The 13,916-nt window shown below is 40.0% G+C and overlaps 1 protein-coding gene across 2 annotated transcripts in view; it reads right to left on the bottom strand.

Annotated features, from left to right (window-relative positions):
* Positions 1–215: 215 nt before the first annotated feature.
* LOC149025235 (uncharacterized) overlaps positions 216–13,916 on the bottom strand; it is a 49,232-nt gene continuing 35,531 nt past the window's right edge. For both annotated transcript variants that reach the window (XM_089145464.1, XM_089145465.1), the window contains 2 exons: positions 2,450–2,509; positions 216–2,358 (listed from right to left, as the gene is read on the bottom strand). In XM_089145464.1, the coding sequence (XP_089001590.1) occupies positions 463–2,358; positions 2,450–2,509 (1,956 nt within the window). In that variant the 3' untranslated portion in view covers positions 216–462. The remainder of the gene's footprint in view (positions 2,359–2,449; positions 2,510–13,916) is intronic.

The raw sequence follows: 13,916 nt of genomic DNA, 5'->3' as shown, positions 1-13,916 counted from the left end.
AACTCAGTAAACAAAGTTGAAGATGACAGCAACAAAATGAGCACTGCTGTACTAGCCCCCTGAACAAGTATACAAAGTAAAACGGCCTACAAGCTACAAGCATTTTCTAAACATAGAAGCTCCTGACTTGCTCCATGGACGAAAAGAATTCGGTACCAGCTGTGATGCAGAGTATTCCATCAGGATCATTCTGAAAAGGAAGTGGCTCAAATATGGAAACAGGAAGAATTTAACTGGATCTAGAGATGGAAAACATGAATGTAGATTAAATACTACCAAAAAAGGAAGAAAAAAAAAGAAATATTAGATACACTGAGACAAACGAAGTGCAAGCCATGAAACGCTAACCTTATCTAGCTTCTTATGTACAGACTTGATTATCCAAAACTACTAATGGCATGCTTCATATTATCTATAGACCAAACATTATATCTTGATTTACAGTAGCTATCAAGATTCCTCTCATCTTCCCCCATCTGGAATGTCAGGCTTCCTTCCCCTCCCATCAGCAGGTCTACTAGGAGGTCTGATATTTAACAAATTGAGCTGTGGTCTCAAAGAGAAGTTAGGGTTGAAGCCAGGAAAAGAACTTGTTCCTCTTTGAATGTTTCCACCAACAGGTCTGGTTTCTGGTGGCTTCACAGTGATGGTTATAGGACAATGCTGATATCTATGAGGTAATCCTTGAGTTGATGATACTGGACCTATAGGAACTTGAGACGGAGAACTGAAAGGAGGTCTTGATCCAGCTGAAGGTACCTTCCCAAATGATTGATTGGGAATCACAGAGGGAATCTTAGGAATTGGGAGTGGTTGATTCTGGTGCTCCTGATCGGGCGGACACCATTCAGGCATATCATCATCATCATCCCAGAGATTCCTTTTTGGGGTTATTGCAGCACAATTAGATGGTTTTGAAGTAACAGATCCACGTAACACCTCACTGCTGTTGAATCCAGGTTTCCCATCTGAAAGGGAAAATGTTTGAAACTGCATTTCATGTTCTCCAGGCTTCTTTAATGGATGTATTCCATGATTGGCATCCAAAGCAAGCCCTGGTAAAGTCAGAATATGAGGTTTTTGTTGGCTGACTGCTGTCAGTGGCTGCACAGTCACCTTAGATTGCATGGACCCATCTACCTTCCTTGCTCCTGCAGCTGAAAGTTTATTGCCAGATAGACCGGTGTCTAAAACATATGCACTGTTGGGGGGCAGCAGAGGTTTGTTTAGAGTACTCTCAGAAACCCCACATGCTTCCTTAAAGTCAAACTCAGGTAGATCATCATAATCAGTTGCAGAAGCTCTACGTTTTACTACTTGAGATGGTAAGGAAATAGCAGGTTTCATCTGATCAAAACTTCTGTCGGACATTTCTGATCCAGGGAGGCCCTGTAGAGGAACCCCAGCTTGCAATGACTGTTCTATAAGTTGCCGCAGAGAATTTACATCAGCAATGAGAGCTGGTTGAGGTCCCATTGGTATCGCTTGGGAACTATTTGGAACACGATTTGGTGGGGAGCTATTTGGAGCAGGAGTTTGCTTTGCATTAAGATAGGTAAAAGAATTACCGCTCAGAGAGCTTGAGCTAGAAGGAAGAGCTGATTGAAGTTCCATAGGGGTAACTGGGGAATTATCTGGTCCATGTGTTGGTAGAGAATTGTTTGAAACAGAAGTTGATTCTGGTCCCCTTGACATGACTTGGGGATTACTTGGCCCAGAATTTGGTGGAGAGTTATTTGGCAGAGGAGCTTGATTCGCATTAAGATAGGTGAAAGAATTACCCCACAAAGAGCTTGAGTTAGGAGGGAGAGCTGACTGAAGTCTCACTGGGATAACTTGGCAATTAGTTGGAGCAGGGGTTGGTACAGAACTGTTTGAAACAGAAGTTGGTTCTGGTTTAGCACTGATAAAAGAATTACTTGCTCCCAGTTGGAGTGAGCTGGAGTGGACAATCTTGTTCTCAGCACCGATGCTTCCACTACTCTCAATAGGAGTGCACCCGACTCCTGAATCAAGTGAGCTGGAACCCTGAGCCACAGCAATTGAGGGATTAATTTCCATAGCTTGTATGATGGCAGAATCAGAAGGGGAGGTCAGAGTTTTCTCTGCAGACTGAAGATTCTTCCCTTCAGGTTTCTTCAACGCAACATTGGTATTTGACAATGCGCGGTTTCTCCGCCACACCACACAGCCAATCAACGAGTCTTGATCTTCTTCAACTGCTGCCATGCCTTTAAAGAAACCATATTTGGCAAGTATTGTGATTATGGTTTCACTACGAGGACAGACATAAAGATCAATACCCTGAGAAAGTTGCGCAAACCCTACCCTCTCTCCTTCTTTGTAACCTTTTGCAACCTGTCAATTGACATCAGAGATGGTGAATAATTTATCAATTCATAATCAGATGCTGAGTACTGTAGAATTCCAATGTCCTATGAGGTCTAACCTCCTTCATGCCTAAGAGTCCAGATTTGGAAGACCCAGCTTTCCAACAAAGTGAGATTACCTGAAGACAAAAATATCTTTATCATTCAATCATTAAAATGTAATTGTGAATAACCTCAAAATAGGTGTGCACATCTTCAACCATCTCAAGACACAAAGTGACACAAGTCATACAGGAGAAACAATATCTGTGTGGCAGTTATTTCTGATATTATTGTCCTTATAATGACCTAAAAATTTAGAAATTTGGACGGAACGGAAATAGTATAGAAATTTGGCCATGAAGGAGTGCACAGGACATGGTCCTTTGCTCAATGGTAACAAAAGATTCCTTGTGGGGGATCCATGATTAATATGCTCACATCCTTCAAAAGAAAAATATTAAGCTTGATGGTATGAAAAGCAAGTTCTAGACCTATCAGGATCCCCTTCCTGAATAAATCGCCGTCACCTTTCAACTAAGCATAATAAGCAACAATACTAATAAATGGCCCTTGAATTATTCTCCATCTTGATAATTACAGGAAAAGAACCAGAAATCCTGTGGACTTGCCGTAGTCTGGACTGCTTAAAGCTAGTAACCTGTTAAAGTGGTTATCATGTTTATGTCTTATTCTTTCCCCATAGGCTATTATATTTCTGACAGTACCTTGCTTTAAACATTAGCAAATATACAAGACAAGAAGAGAAGATTGAGAAAGGGAAAAGTGAGACTCATAAGGATACCAGCAGGCTTGATACTCCTGCAGATTCCCCATGGTTTGGGAACTCAGTTACAAAGCACAACTTGGTCAGCCAAAAAGTCAAATTGGATAGTGATTTCACTAAGTTGGTGGTGGAATTGAAGCAGGTTTCAGAGGGAAGCATACAATTACGGTAAATTCGGGATACTAATGTTACCAAGACATCCAAGATACTAAATAGTATCCTATCTAGTCAATCCTCACCCAAAATAAAGAGCACCTGTATTTATTAGGAGCAAAGGCTGAAAACAGAATCCGTATGTATTAGTTACAAGTAGGAATTTTGAAACAAAATAATATTGGAACCCAAGACTAAAGAAATAAGAAAATAAAGATAACTGCATACCCTAATCTAACTCAGAAAACTACCAAACAAGTATACTAAACCACAATAGTGACACTCCCCTTATCATAGTATGGTATATCTTTTCTAACAATATGCCTCTCTCATAGTCTACTTCCCAGTTTCTTCCTCAGTAACGGTTATGTGTTACAACACATAGTCTACTTCATAGTTCCTTCCTTAGTAAGGGTTTATGTGTTACAACACAGAGTCCCAATAGGTCATTGTCGTTTCACCACCAAGGACCTTCGTTAAACATATGGCACTGGGTAACAGTTTGGAAGAATTCCATTCTCCACCATTAGTTGGTTTTCTTTTTGCTTTCTCCCATGCAGGTATTGTTTTCACCTGTATTTGGTTCATCATATGGCATCAAATGGACATAGAAAGTAAATGTGGGTTGAAGTTCCCCAAAAGAGTTCTGGTTTATGGTCTGCAGTAACCAATGCTGCAATCTGTCATACAAAACTAGGGTTTTTTTTTTTTTACAAAAAATTGGGTTTCTTTTTCTTTTATCTGAATATTGTTGGCATGAAGTTCTATTAGATAAGAAATTCTATTGCTCCTGCAAATTGAATTTTCTTCCAGCGCAAGAAGATAAGCACAACCTGAGACTGTTATTCTGAATGTTGCATCTCTTATGGTAACATGTGTTACTGGTCTCCTGATTGTTCTGTGGTTTGATTGCTATTTTTTTTCCTGGCTAAATCATAAGGAACTATTTTAAGTCGATTCTGATTTTTTTTCTTCTTTCTTTTCTAGTGCTTTTAATGGTACCTCTTATTTGATGCTTTCCTGCTGTAAATAGGAAACATAAGATCTGGCATGCTGGCCATTGGAAGCTGCTGATATTTGGGAGTTTTCTTCTCCACAGAGAATGGTAGTTTTCAAATTTTGATCTAATTCAGGTATCTGGATGGTAGTTCCTAGAAGTTCCTCTTTTAAAGGAACCATCTTTTCCTCCAAGAACCCAACTACATTATGGCTTATCCATCCGTTGAATTTCTATTGGAGCTCCAAGATATTGTCCGTTGTAGGAAAGACAAGTTTTACCAGAATTTGAGAAGAATCTGATTGCTGGATTTTGAGTTATTTATTTTCTTCTATCCTGGTCATCTGAAGGTCCTGCAATTCTCATCTTTGGGGAATTTCTCTACTCTGAAATTTTGACCTAGTTCATTGTTATCAGCTGCTACTTTTCCACTTTATATTGTATCTGGATTCTTTTTATACTTCCACACTTTCAAAGTTGCAGATCCAAAGCTTCTCCTGGACAATGTAATGTAAAAATCACATCAAACAACTTGAGTGCTGCTTTTAATAACCTATTCTGGGCATAAGACATACAGTTTACATCAATACAAAGGGAAAATTGGATAAACCTAATTTGTTGCCACCATTTGAGGGCAGGCCATAGTACAATGGTAAGGTACCATCTTTGATCAAGTGGTAATGGTTCAAGTCTGGACACAGCATCTTTGCTAAAATTGTGGTAAGGGTGTACACATTATGACCCTCCCAGGCACCACAGTGGCAGGAACCTCTTGTGCTGGATACGCCAAGTTACTTAGTCCCCATTATCTGCAGATGATTGAGGACATAAATAGCTTCATGAGAATGATATTTTAATTGCATGGTGATGGGTCATTTAATTGTATTAGCATATGTCAATTCCTTTGTATTTTAATGTGATTAGTTGCTTGTTTATATGGATTTTTATTGTTTCTGTGCTTTATGAACAAATTGGAGTGTTTGGATGTAAGGTAAAGAAAAGAGTAGTCTAGAGCCACAACGCCAAACTTTTAGATCAAAGGAGGGCTGAACCAGATCAAAGAACTAGACCAAAAGCTGTAGGATTTGATCGAGTCCCAAATTTGGAGGATTTTCTTAAAGTCTCCATTCAATAACCTAGGATTTCTTTCCCTCTTGGGATCGAATATCTTAAGAAAAAGCTGAACTGAAAAGCAACTAGAGTGGAAAAAACAGAATAGGCAAGGAGGGAGAATGGAAACAACTGCACTAGCAACGAAGAGAATGGAAACAACTGAATAGGCAATGATGAGAAAGGAAAAAACTGAATTGGGAACAATTGCATTGGCAGGGAGGAAGAATGGGAACAACTAAATTGGAAAGGAGGCAATATCAGCAATAAACCTCTATAAGAAGGAAGGCAGTTTTGGAGAATGGACATCAAACATCACAACAAGAGGAGGGCACGGCTCTAAAGGAGGAAGGGAAGGCAAACAATTTTTTCTTGATTTTTCATTTTCTTGTTCTTCTTTTCCATGTTTAGCTAAACTGTCTTTTAATCAAGATTAATTGAGGTTTGATTTCTAGCAATTGTGAGACTCCGGTAATTAGTTTATTTCTTTAATTCTTGGGTATTTATACCTTTTCTATGCTTCATCATATTATTGGGTTAATTGTTAGACAAAAGGTTCTATTGTTTTATGATTGATTTGAATAGTTAGTCAATTAGAATAATTATTCATTCATTGGTCTAATCTAAGTGACAAATAGCATTGTCGAAAGGTAATCAACATCCTAGAATGTTTGCTATGAGAATGTGTTGGATTCTATTAGGAGTCTAATAAGAGTTTGTATAGGAGTTAAATTAGAGTTTGCATTCATGTAAACTTCTATTCCTTGTAATAGTCTACTTTTCACTTAATTATAAATAGAGCTTGAGATCATGGATCAATAGCCATTCCCACATCGTTTCTTTCACTGGCATCGGCCTGTTGATTAGGTCTTCTTCTTTTTTTCTTTCTTCAAACCCATAAACCCCTGCTATTATATTTTTTCCCAAACCCTTCGGTTTTTTCTTGTTCTTCTACACCTATTCGCCCATCGGATCTTCTTCCATTTCTGCCCTCGTTTGGCGATTTTTCCCCTTTTCAACCCATTGCGTGCCGCTGCTCCTGCTTTGCTGCTTCTCTGGGGCTTGCCTTCCCTGGCTCTGGTGCTCTGCTGTTTTTGGTTTCTGTTTCGTCGCCCCCATGCCCTCTCTTGTTTGGGGTTGGTTTGTTTTCCTTTCGGGCTTGTTTTGATTTTCCTTCCTCTTCGTCTCTCGGTGTTTCTTTTGTATTTTTTGTTCTATCTTTGGGTGGTTTGGCTTTCTTTCTCTTTCGGTTCTTGGTTGTCGTGCGTTTTTGTCCTGACCTTTCTCCCTCCCCTGCTTCCTCTCTCCCTCCCTCCTCCTTGTTTCGGTCTTTTCGCTTTCGCTTCTTCGGTTTCTCTCCTTGGTCTTGTCGGGCCCGGTCTTGCGTTTACAATATTCTCCAACTTCGGGATTTCTCGTGCTCTTTCTTCTATTGCTGGGGCCTTCGCTTCTCCATCCTTTCTTTGTCTGTTTTCATGTTCCCTCTTTCTCTGTACTTGCTCTCTTCGGTCTTCCTGCTTGTTGTTGACTTTTTCCCATCTTGTGTCCTCCGGGTCGGTCCGGGAGGAGTTGGCGTGGTCTGCTGCTTTTTTGCTTGAGCCGTTGGAGTCTGCGTCCGCTTTGACTCTCTTCTAATCCGGTCCATTCGGTTCGACCTTCATCGTGGCACCGTGGCTGGTCCCCCCTCTGCTCTTGTTTTCCTTTTGGTTTCTTCTTATTGAGGATATTTTTTGCGGCTTGCATTTTTGCTGCGCTCATTCTCTTATTTACCTTCTCTTCATTGGACCTATTCCTTTTATGCTATTCATCCGATTGTGGGTCCCCCCGCGTGTATCTTTTCGCCTGTCTTTGTTCTTTTATTGATTGTCCTCTCGTTCTCTGGATTTATCTTTTCTGAGGTTTTCCGATGTTTTCGTGTTTTCATTTGATTAACTCGGTTCTGCCCTGTGATCCTTCGCAGTGCATGGCCCGAGTATATTGATGGTGTTTCGATATCTCTCGACTCGCATATACATCGCCATTGCATTGTCGCCTGCCCTGGGGTGGCCGGGGATCGGCATCTCTTGAGATGCTTGTTCCATTATGATTGCTTGATGTCCCGATCTTGGGTGTGCTATCTCCTGTTCTTACCTTCTATAGGATGCCCGGGATCTTGGTTTTTGTCCTAATGAGATTCTTCGGGAGCCTCTTCTTTTGTTGTTCCCCCCGAGTTTTTGGATGCGTGTGCTTGCCGGTCCCCCCCGGTGCTGGCTCCCCGCGGCCTCGTTGCATATTTTTGGGGTATTCTACTACTCGAAGGGTACATGTTATCATCCTCCCTCCGGCCATTGTATCCATGGATGTTTTTTCTGAGTTTTGCCCTTACTATACACCTCTCCAGGGGAGAGTCCTAGAGGAGAGGTGTTCTTTCCGAATCTAGATCTTCCTATTATAGACCAACACTACTTTAGAGTCCTGAAGAGTTTCCGACCGGGGAGACTTGGCAGATAACCGAGGACTTTAATCCACCCCCTTCGTTTTCCGAACCATGTGAAGAACCTGCCGGGGGAGACCACTCTGTGAGACACACTGTTGGGGTCTTTCAAAACCAGATTGACCAGAATAAGGAGGTGAAGACTTATCAAAGGAAGAAATACAACCACTAAGCGGTGGAGAAGGTGATCGTTACCACTTCGTCTCCCTGCTCCAGATTAGATTCTATTGAGGTATCTTCTTCCAATCTTCCTATTCTTGTTAGAAAAGGGGTCGATCTTGTACTTAACATCCCATAGCTAAATATTTTTCTTATAACTCTTTGTCCGACTCCTACCATGCTTTTATATCCTCTCTCACATCTGTATCTTTCCTAAAAGTTGCGGAAGCCTATGCTAATAAGAAATGGAAGGAAGCTATGGTAGAGGAAATGCGCAATGAAGAAAAATGACACTTGGGAGCCGATTACACTTCCTCCAGGAAAAACCAGGGCTGCAAATGGGTATTTGTGGTTAAACAAATATGGATGGATCGATCAACAAGTTGAAAGCTAGACTAGTTGCGAAGGGGTTTACCCAAACCTATAGGATTGATTATCGGGAGACCTTTGCCCTGTTGCGAAATTAAATCTGTCGGTTCTGTGCTGTGAACAAACACCGGAACTTGCACCAACTAGACGTAAAGATGCCTTCTTCTGGGAGTTAGCGAGAGGTCTATATGGAAATCCCACATGGTTTTCCGATGCGTCTCGGGAAAGTCCGTCGTTGAAGAGGTCAATATATGGGTTAAACGTCTCCTAGATCTGGTTTGGCGCCTTTCAAGGCAATGGCTTCTATTGGGTACAAGCAAAGCAATGCGATCATACACTATTTGTCGAAGTCGGTACTAACATCACACTTCTCATTGTTTATGTAGACGATATTGTCATCACGGGGAATGATGGTGAAGAAATTCAAAGTTGAAAGACTTTCTGGCGAGAGTTTGAAATTAAAGATCTAGGGAGTTCGTATTTCTTAGGGATTGAGGTGGCTCGATCAAATAAAGGTATATTCCTATCCCAAAGAAAGTATGTCCTAGATCTATTATCGGTGGGAATGTTGGGGTGTAAACCAGTTGATACCCCTATTGAAGGGAGCTAAACTTAAAGAAAAGAAGGAGAACCGTGGACAAAGGAAGATACCAAAGGCTGGTAGGAGCTTATTTACTTGTCCCACACCGGGCCAAACATCGCTTATCTGCGGGATAGTGAGCCAATTCATGCATGATCCATATTTAGCTCATATGGGTCGTTACGATACTCGTATTTGAAGGGAACTCCTGGAAAAGGAATACTTCATCCCCACCGATAATCTAAGTGCTCCCGTGCGCCTGATCTCCGCGAAGTCAATTTCGGTTCCGTCCTTTGTTGGAGGTAATCTAGTTACTTGGGAGTAAGACGTGTGGTAGCTTTATCAGTCCAGCTGAATATGGCTATGGTTCGTGGTTTGTGAGCAACTATGGTTGGGCTTCGCAGATTTAGTCCAGTTCCAACCCATGATGTTATCTGGACAACAAGTCTGCTATTAGTTTGCTAATAATCCCATATGATCGAACTAGCACTTGATTGCGTTTTTATCAGGAAGTTGGAACAGGGCTTATCGCTGCCTTTGTAAGATCGAGCCAAGTGCGATGTTTTCACTAGGGTTTGAAAGAGGATTTCCTTCCTATTGTAGGCGTTGGGCTGCTTTCTTGCCTCCTGAGGGGGAGTGTTGGTTCATTAGGAGTCTTGGTTTGTATAGGGTTAAATTGGTTTGCTTCTGTAAACTTCTTCCTTGTAATAGTCTACTTTTCACTTAATTATAAATGAGGCTTGGATCTGGATCTGCCATTCCCACTCATTTCTTTCCGAATGCATATTCCAGTTTAAACAAACAAGGCGTTTCTAGGTTGACTGGCTAGTGATTGGGTCTTTAATTCTTCATGCAATTGATAAGCATAACTCATAGGTCTGGTCCGAAGGTTTTATTGACTGCAATCTTTTTCTATCCGTGAAGATCCCACCAGAATGCCTTCTATTTCTAATAGGCCATGAACTAGATCAGAATCATTCTCAACGAATCCACAATAAGTGATCCAATTTTTTTCATCAAGTCTGGGTAGAGACCAAAGATCTTGAGCAACTGATCCGGCAAAACAACTCAAAAGATAAAGAAGCATCATTAATTTCTTCATGCTCATTCCAAGTTCGAAGTTCCATTTGAACAAATAAGAATCCCCTTCCTTACATGATTTCTTCTTCACATAGATAGATGTAGGATCTATGGGGCAATTATTAGAAGTACATTATGTCAAGGAAATAACTCATAGGTCAGATCCGAAGGTTATTGAGTGATCATCAATGACTATAACCAATCTACCCGAAATTAAAGTATTCATCTTTTGAGTCAACAATCAATTGAAGGAATTAATACTGAAATTATATTTTGATAATCAAAAAAGTTTTACTATATTGGTTTTCTCCCAAATTTTCTAGTTAGTTATTACATCTACTCTTTGATTCATTCCCTAGTATCTCGATTCAAACCACCACCACCACCCCCCCCAATTATTACTAAGCAATAAGTCTTCCCCAATTTCTTTGGATTCAACCCTACTCATTGCTATCTCAGATTCAAGTTCAAAGAAGAATTATTTTTGGTGGATTCGACACCCACCACATGGTTACGGAATGTTTGAAACCATCTATTGCTGCCACTGTATATTCTACACTACTGCTAAAGGTTTTGAGAATCCAATGTTATGTTTCACATCATTGCTAAGAGTATCTAATATAATCAGAGGGAAGAGGGTATGAACTCGATGAAAAGTTTTTCTCCTTCAAGCAAAATGGATAATATGTTGGTAAGCATTAAGGTGCACTAAAGGGCATGTGGGAAAAACTGAGTGCCTACCAACCACTATCCATCGATCTTGGCATATTAAAATCTCAACATGTTGAGTTCTTTGCTGCCAAGCAGGATTGGATTCTGACTGGCAGCATGTCAAAAATCAGGTTATTGCAGGTAAAAGGTTCCTTCTATGAATCAGGCTTACAATTGCATCTAATGGATCTCTGCTTCCCCCGGCAAAGGTATATCCTCTTTTGTTCCACAGATAGCTTTGCTATTGTTACTGGTCATTATGGTATTGGACATGGTTTGCTTCTTCTGAATGAGGGCGAGCAATGCAGATGTGAAAGTATACCCAATGAAGAATAAGAAGAAGAAGAGACCAGTTAGATAGCTGATGCAGTAGCCACAATTTCGAGCTGCAGCATCAGCAGCCACGGTTTTGCATACCTGAGTTTTTTAGTGTTTTGTCTTATTTGAGTCCCCTTTTTTATCCAAATGTACAAGATATCATTACCAAGATCCACTTTGCCAAAGCCCCAGAAGGGTGTGATTAGGGTGAAGACTGACAGGAGTCTAAAGTAAAGAAACATCAAGATCATAAACATACTCAAAAAGGTCACACCGCTTTTATAATCTTACTAACTGACAAAAATTTGTTAGTGCTGATGTTAATTCAACGAAAATACTCGAAATCTTTCTACTGAAATTAGTGTTGGAATTTAAGTTCTCCTATTCCTACTTTCACCCTTTTAGCATATTCCCCAACTAATTCTCAGCCAGCGCCACAACAAATTTATAGTGCCATTTTAATCCCAAGACACCCGTTGAGGCCTCAACTACCCTATGTAGAATCTTGCACCTGCATCATTGTCCTCATCTGGTGATTTGCTTATTTCTTTATATAAAGTTACCCATTTAAGTACTGCATCATTGTCCTCATCTGGTTATTTGCTTATTTCTTTATGTAAAGTTACCCATTTAAGTACTCAATGGTCTATGGTAGCTTTCCCTGCTGATCATTTTAAGTTTGTCTTACATCTTCCCCTTTTTACCTTATAGCTTTTCCTTATCACTGTCTTCACAGTATGTCCCCCAAGATCAAGAAGCACTGTCTCATCATGGGTGGAAGTCAAGTACGAATGTGAAAATGGATATTTTATTTTCTCATCAAACATGGACCATGGTTAATCCACCTCCGGTAATACTATCAAGTGCAGCCCTGATGAGTCTGTCAAGTGGCTTAAGGTTAGGATGATGGCAAAAGACTAAACAGACTTCGTAGTTGGTATAGATGATTCAGGTACCTTTCAACTGGTTGCCAGGTTAAAGTTAGTATGTTTACTCATCTCACTAGCTATCACATTTGAGTGGCTAACATATCAGCTTGACATAAAAAATGTGTTTTTATATTGGGACTAAGTTGAAATGTATATAAAGCAAATCCTGGGTATGTTGCCAGGAGAAAATTGCTATGTGTGCAAACTTCATAAAGAAACTTATGGTCTGGAATACTTTCCTAGAGCCTGTCCTGATAAATTCAGCATTAATGTTACTTGTAGTAGATTTTACCAGTTTTATTGTGACCACTTGATTGGCAGTCGTATCAAATTGTCATAAAAGTGCATTTTAGATGGGGATTTACTTGGAATGTATATAAAGCGACATGCATATAGATTGAATTCATCACTTGATAAAATTGCACCAAGTAAATCGTTTCACAAAGCAAATTCTGGTCTGAAATAGTCTTCTATTGCCTGGCTTTATAAACTCAGAATTAATGTTACTTGTAGTGGATTTTACCAGTTTTAATGTTTTGTTGTGACCACTTTACAGGCTATTGTATCAAATTGTCATAAAAGTGCCTTTCATATGGGGATTTACTTGAGACGTATATAAAGCAACATGCTGGATTTGTTGCTCAGGGGAAGGAAAGCATGCGAGCTTCAAAAAGCAATTTATGGTTTGAAATAGTCTTATCAGATATTACTTGATGTGGAATTTACCACTGGTATTATGATCAGTTGGATTCTAGGCTGATCATTCCGGTGATCTATGTTGATGATATTATTTCTGGCAATGATTAATCTAGCATTGATATGTTTGAACCTTATTTACAGTAGCATCTTTGGACCAAAGATTTGGGTATTCTGAGATAGTTTCTGGGGATTGAGGCTGTTAGGACTTAGGAGAAGTAAAGCCATTAGTCTCTTTTACAGGAAAATGTACTGAATTTCTAACCCAAACTAGTATGTTGGCATTCAAATCGATTTAGCATTGATATGTTTGAACCCTATTTACAGTAGCATCTTTGGACCAAAGATTTGGGTATTCTGAGATAGTTTCTGGAGATTGAGGCTGTTAGGAGAAGTAAAGCCATTAGTCTCTTTTACAGGAAAATGTACTGAATTTCTAACTAATACTAGTATGTTGGCATTCAAATCTGTTGATATCCATAAAGAACCACATCAAAAGTTGGGGGCTAATGATGGAGAAGATCTTATAGACAGACTTCAGTACATGCAGTTAGTTAATAAACTAATTAATCTACTGTAAAGCCTGACATTTCAGTAGGAGTCACTAGTCACTTTGTAAAGATGCCTAAGCAAGCTCACCACAAGGCAGGTTGTCTATTTTTCAGATATCTTAAGGGTGCCAAAGGAAAGGGTCTTATATAACCAAATAAGAATAAAAATCCAGTCGGATATTCTGATGGGAGATCTATTAAAGGCTATAAGGCATATGTTGACAGAAAGCTAATCACTTGGAGGAGTGAGAAATACACAAAAATAGCAAGCTCTAGTGCTGAAACTGAGTGTGGAGATACAGCTCACACAACAACTGAGTGTGTCTGATGTCTCTCCAGGAGCTTGATTTCCTTATTACTAATGTGATATCCCCTAGAATCCTAAATCGAAATCCTATTTGCAGGCTCAGGGGACCCATAGAACCAAGAGGGAAGTTGTGGACCATCTAGTTAGAGACCATTGGATCAGCATCTAGATCCATGGATTTGGATGGTGGATATCAAGGTTCTACCATTGTGTTGGAATTTGATAGAAGATTGGACTCGAACTTGGACGGATTGGGAAGGTGGATTACCAGCTTCCGAGAGATGAAGTTGGATGATACTCAAGTCCAGGTATGAGCCCTAGACCTCT

The sequence above is a fragment of the Hakea prostrata genome, chromosome 2 (genome assembly GCF_041222555.1).
Source record: "Hakea prostrata isolate BN-2017 chromosome 2, UWA_Hpros_2, whole genome shotgun sequence".
NCBI lineage: Eukaryota > Viridiplantae > Streptophyta > Magnoliopsida > Proteales > Proteaceae > Hakea > Hakea prostrata.
The sequence above is the reverse complement of the archived record's forward strand: the minus strand, read 5'-3'. Positions and strand labels throughout refer to the sequence as shown.